General features: G+C 40.9%; 1 protein-coding gene across 1 annotated transcript in view; it reads left to right on the forward strand.

Moving 5' to 3' along the window:
- Window positions 1-6,328, forward strand: part of SMARCC1 (SWI/SNF related BAF chromatin remodeling complex subunit C1) — a 198,641-nt gene that overhangs the window by 48,169 nt on the left and 144,144 nt on the right. The window contains 2 exon segments of the mRNA XM_017855727.1: window positions 2,770-2,851; window positions 4,389-4,481. Of these exon segments, the coding sequence (XP_017711216.1) occupies window positions 2,770-2,851; window positions 4,389-4,481 (175 nt within the window).

Here is a 6,328-nt window from a genome sequence, read left to right on the forward strand (position 1 = left end):
TTTTTTTTTTTTTTTTTTTTTTTGAGACTGAGTATCATTCTGTTGCTTAGGCAGGAGTGCAGTGTCGCAGTCTGGCTCACTGCAAGCTCTGCCTCCTGGGTTCATGCCGTTCTCCTACTTCAGCCTCCCGAGTAGCTGGGCCTACAGTTGCTTGCCACCACGCCCAGCTAATTTTTTTTTGTATTTTTAGTAGAGACAGTGTTTCACTGTTAGCCAGGATAGTCTTGATCTCCTGACCTCATGATCCGCCCACCTCGGCCTCTCAAAGTGCTGGAATTACAGGCGTGAGCCATTGTGCCCAGCCTAATCAGATTCTTTAACACTGGATGGATCCCAGGTGAAGAGTTTATAAAAGAAGTCGTGTAAAAGGGTGTCAGAAGGAAACTTCTAAAGGGAAAAACAAAAATGCACTGAGCCAAGCGCAAGACAACAATAGAGCCAAACAGTTTTGTGGGGAAGTTACTAAAGCCAGTCTCAAATAAGGAGCTTTGTACGATGACAGCAAGCTGTACTACCCTGGAGACCATCCCCACAGGATGGTCTAATATGCTGTACCCCAAAAGGGTGGCAAACATCCTAGTAGGGTCAGGTGTGGTAGCTCACACCTATAATCCTAGCACTTTGGGAGGCTGAGGCAGAAGAATCACTTAAGGCCAGGAGTTCAAGACTAACCTAGCCAACATAGCAAGACCCCATCTCTATTAAAGAAAGAAGAAAAGAAAAAAACATGAAAGATGGCCGGGCGTGGTGGCTCACATCTGTAATTCCAGCACTTTGGGAGACTGAAGCATACGATCACCTGAGGTCAGGAGTTCGAGTTCAGCCTGGCTGACATAGTGAAACCCTGCCTCTACTAAAAATACAAAATAACTGGTTGTTGTGGAGCACGCCTGTAATCCAGCTACTCGGGAGGCTGAGGCAGGAGAATCACTTGAATCCAGGAAGCAGAGGTTGTGGTGAATCAAGATCACACCACTGCACTCCAGCCTGGGCAACAGAGTGGGACTCCATTTAAAACAACAACAACAACATAGAAGATAGGCTTAGCTTCACAGAGCAAGTGACTTGGGGACTGATTCTGGAAGTAATAGTGTCAGGCCCATTGAGTGGGTAGTAACATCCTGGAAAGGCTATAGAGTTTAAAAAGAAAGATTGGAAGTGTGGGGAACATCTCCAGGATAAAACAGCATGACGTGTGAGTTAAGCATATGAGCTCTGGACTCAGACTGCCTAATGCTAGGTAGTATCTGGTAATGATTAAGAAAATTATAACTGGGCCAGGCATGTTGGCTAACCTCTGTAATGTCAGCACTTTGGGAAGCTGAGGCAGGAGGATTGCTTGAGCTCAGGAATTTGAGACCAGTTTGGACCAACATAGTGAGACCTTTGGCTTTACAAAAATAAAAATAAAAAACAATTACCTGGGTATGGTGGCTGGTGCCTATGGACCCAGCTACTCAACGCTGAGGTTGAGGTGGGAGTGTCCCCTGAGCCCAGGAGTTCAAGGTTACAGGGAGCTCTTACTGCACCAGACCTTTCCAGCCTAGATGACACAGTGAGACTTTGCCTCCAAAAACAAAAATTATAACTACAGCTAACATTTATTGATCAGTTACTTTATATTAAATTTAAGCACTGTTGTAATATATACCTCATTTAACCTTCACAAAAACCCACAGTAGGCTATTACATTTATGAAGCAGTCGATCCTGGGGTTAACAAATTGCTCAAGACTAATGTAGTTTTCCTCAATCCTTACTTTCAGTCACTAAGCTCTACTCCTCTCCTGGATGTTAGTGTTAAAAGAACTAAAACAGAGCAAAAATAAAGTAGGTATTGAATAAAAAGTAAGGAGAAACAGGCATTAGACTTTGTAAAGATTTAACCACATGGAGGTGACATGCTGGAGAAGAGTTTCAAGTAAAGGTAAATAGATCAATTTTACCACATTTAGGAAAACAGTGCTTGTTATTCATACTTGCGGGTTTGGTATACCCCCAGCAATCAAGTGATTTCAGATTAAGGGATAATCTCTGCTCTTGACTGTTACTGTGGCCAGTTAAAAATTTTATTTGGAGAAACCTTGTCTGTTTAAATCACGTCTTACAGCTGTATCAGAATTAAATACCCAAGATGCTTTCCTTTATCTAAGAGAACACAGATACTGCTGAATTTGAACAAATGATTTTTTTTTTTTTTGAAACGGAGTCTTGCTCTGTCACCAGGCTGGAGTTCAGTGGCATGATCCTGGCTCACTGCAACCTCCACCTCTTGGGTTCAAGCGATTCTCCTGCCTCAGCCTCCAGAGTAGCTGGGATTACAGGCGTGCTCCACCATGCCCAGCTAATTTTGTATTTTAGTAGAGATGGGATTTCACCATGTTGGCCAGGCTGGTCTTGAACTCCTGACCTTGTGATCCGCCCGCCTCACCTCCCAAAGTGCTGGGATTACAGGCGTCAGCCACTGTACCCAGCATGGATCTGTGAATTACTTTTCTGTAAGATGTAAGATGTCTTAGATTTAAGGAAAATTAGATAGATATGTCATGGAATTGATACTTCATTTTCACTGAGGTGGATCTTAATATCTCTTTTATAAAGGTGTTGATACTGTGTATTCTTATATTACTGAGAGAATATCTCACACGTTTTGTAGAGTGTTATTTTAATTTCCAAATATTTCTAACTCATTTGCATCGAATTCTAAAACAAGTTTTCATTTGTGTTTAAGGTGGGAGACAAATTAACTAGGCTTTTTCCTTTTTTTTAGGCGGAGGTTTGACCTACAGAACCCATCCCGAATGGATCGTAATGTGGAAATGTTTATGAACATTGAAAAAACATTGGTGCAGGTAACTTGGAAACTTAGGTTATTTAAAAAGTTTGCCTTTAATATATTTTCAGTTTTAAGATTGGCGGGCTGGGCGAGGTGGCTCACGCCTGTAATCCCAGCACTTTGGGAGGCTGAGGCAGGCCTCCCAAATCACGAGGTCAGGAGATTGAGACCATCCTGGCTAACACGGTGAAACCTCGTCTCTACTAAAAAAAAAAAAAAATACAAAAATTTAGCTGCGTGTGGTGGCGAGTACCTGTAGTCCCAGCTACTTGGGAAGTTGAGTCAGGAGAATGGCGTGAACCTGGGAGGCGGAGCTTGCAGTGAACCAAGATTGCGCCACTGCACTCCAGCCTAGGCAACAGAGCAAGACTATGTCTCAGAAACAAAACAAAACACAAACAGATTGGCTTTATTGGATTGCCAAAAGAACAAAGGAAGAAAATGTTCTGAAAGGTATTGTTTTATTATTTTTATGGGTGTTTGGGGATTAGAGCTATGATTAATCTTGTCTTTAAGACTTTTAAATTTTATGGTGAAATAATTTATGACAATTTTCTTCATTAATTTTACCTAATGTATTGTTTGAATTGCCTTTATTTTATTTTTATTTTCTTTGAGACCGGGTCTCACTCTGTCACCCAGGCTGGAGTGCAGTGGTGCAGTCCTAGCTAGGCTCACTACAGCTTTGAACTCTCGGGCTCAAGTGATCCTCCCACCTCAGCCTCCCCCTGTAGCTGGGACTACAAGCACACGCTGTCACACCTGGCTAATTTTTTGTGTATTTTGTAGAGGTGGAGTTTTGCCGTGTTGACCAGGCTGGTCTCGAATTCATGAATTCAAGTGATTTGCCTGCTTGGCCCCCCAAAGTTCTGGGATACAGGCATGAACCACCGAGTCCGGCCTGCCTTCATTTTATTTGGTTTAAGCACTCTTCCATCCTACTGTTCACTTGACTGAATATTTTCTTTGGGTTTGTTCCATGGTTGTACCATAAATACACATATTATTTCTCTTACTTTATTATAACCTGGAAAAAAGAATGCTTAATGTCCTTATTTGTGTTTCCTAATATGTTTATTGTTTGATAATTTATGGTGATCACTAAATTAACCTTCCTGGGGAGAGGTAGCTGGCAAAAGTTCAGTTAGATTTACTGTTAACTTAATATGTGAAAGTTGTTTGTCTCACAGATTCTTAGCTAGAGAAACAATTGGATATGTTTTGTTTGTTGGGTGAGAGTTTTTTTCATGATTTGGGGAGTCAACATACATGTTTTGTCATTGCTATTTTTAAGATTAACTGTAATCCCCTTCCATAACTAAAAACACTACATTAGACCATTAAAGTAAATTTGGGTAAAATTGGGGAGGAGGATTAATATGGCAATCTGGTGTAGTATCTTAATGAAAAAGCTGCTGAATTTCTTTAGGTCATGCTTCTCAATATTTTTTGTGGCAGAAAAGGTTATCTGGGAGTGGTTTGTGTATTACATAAATAATGTGATATTATTTCAAAACCAAGAGAATTTGAAAGTCTGTTCTTTTCATCCTCAGAACAATTGTTTGACCAGACCCAACATCTACCTCATTCCAGACATTGATCTGAAGTTGGCTAACAAATTGAAAGATATCATCAAACGACATCAGGTAATAGACACAATCACTTTAGATAACAATAGACACGATCCCTTCATTTTGTAATTGTAAGCCTCTAATAAATGTCAGCCATAGTAATGCTTTGTATTTCTTGATATATTTACATCAAAATAAATTTTTTTCTTGAGTTTTTATTTCTCTTTTTAGAGATGAGGTATCACTGTGTTGCCCAGGCTGGAGTGCAGTGGCGCTGTCCTAGCATCCTTGCTCACTGTAGCTTTGGACTCCCCGGCTCAAGAGATCTTCCAGTTTTTGTGTGTGTGTGTTTGTGTTTGTTGTTGTTGTTGTTGAGAGAATCTTGTGCTGTCGCCCAGGCTGGAGTACAGTGATGCGATCCCGGTTCATTGCATCCTCTGCCTCTGAGGTTCAATCGATTCTTATGCCTCAGTCTCCAGAATTGCTGGAACTACAGGTGTGTGCCACCATGCCTAGCTAATTTTTGTATTTTTCGTAGAGATGGGGTTTTGCCATGTTGGTGAGCCTGGTCTCGAACTCCTTACCTCAAGTGATCTGCCCACCTCAGCCTCCCAAAGAGCTGGGATTACAGGCATGAGCCACCGTGCCCGGCCACGATGGTTTCTCACTATGTTCCCAGGCTGGTCTTGAATTCCTGGCCTCAAGTCATCCTCCAGCCTCGCCCTCCCAAAGTATTAGGATTGATTATAGGTGTGAGCCACCATACCTGGCCTCTTTTTGAGTTCTTAAAGTAGCAGTGCTTTTTTTCTCTCCACTCATCTTTAGCTTTTAGCCTAGAGTAGCATTTAATAAAGTCATTGGTATGGAGTCTTTAGTCTTATTGTGAAGTATGCTTACATAGACCTAAGGAAACCAATGTATTCTGTATCACAGAACTCTATCTACATCACAGAGATTATAAAGTCAAATAGAGTTGGTAACATAATTATTGGTAGGAAGAAATGACATATTACTTTCAAGTAATCCTGTCTCCCTTAACCCCGCATTTTATGTATTCTGTTACATACATGATTTAAAAAAAAGCAATTGATGGCCAGGCGTGGTGGCTCATGCCTGTAATCCCAGTACTTTGAGAGGCCAAGGCAGGTGGATCACAAGGTCAAGAGATCGAGACCATCCTGGTCAACATGGTGAAACCCGTCTCTACTAAAAATTAGCTGGGCATGGTGACGCGCCCCTGTGGTCCCAGCTACTGGGGAGGCTGAGTCAGGAGAATTGCTTGAGCCCGGGAAGCAGAGGTTGCAGTGAGCTGAGATGGCGCCACTATACTCCAGCCTGGTGACAGAGCGAGACTGTGTCTCAGAAAAATTCTGCCCCCTCAAGCTTACTTTGTCTTGATACACATGTACTAGTACTGTCTTCTGACATCTTAGCCTTCTTCTTCTGACTTCCTTTTAGGCTGAGACTTTGGGTATTTACTACATGTAAGTTTACGATTACATGTGACTAAACTGTAATTAAGCCCATCACATAGTAATCTAGCTGAGGAGACTTATGTAGAAGATAATTTTCTGAAACATTCCTTGTGTGACAGAGCTTTATGTATCTTTAGAATTGGTTGAGAAGCCTCATGAAATGTCTTTTTTTCCTGCTGCAAAAGAGATGACCAATTGAATTATGTTTTAGCATTTAGTAAAATATCTTGCATGTTCTGAAAGTTAATGTTTCTAGTACTGCATACAATTAAAGATTGAGTACATTCTTTCTTTTATATATGACATCTCAAAGTGTAAAGTAATATAATTATTTTATCACATTGAGCAATCTGAAGTCCAGTTCCTTTTTTTACTAGTATTATGGCTTTGAACAGATCCCTTAAACCTCTCTCTTTCGGAATATCTTTTTTTTTTTTTTTTTTTTTT

The sequence above is a fragment of the Rhinopithecus bieti genome, unplaced genomic scaffold (assembly GCF_001698545.2).
Source record: "Rhinopithecus bieti isolate Rb0 unplaced genomic scaffold, ASM169854v2 scaffold_39746, whole genome shotgun sequence".
Taxonomy (NCBI): Eukaryota; Metazoa; Chordata; class Mammalia; order Primates; family Cercopithecidae; genus Rhinopithecus; species Rhinopithecus bieti.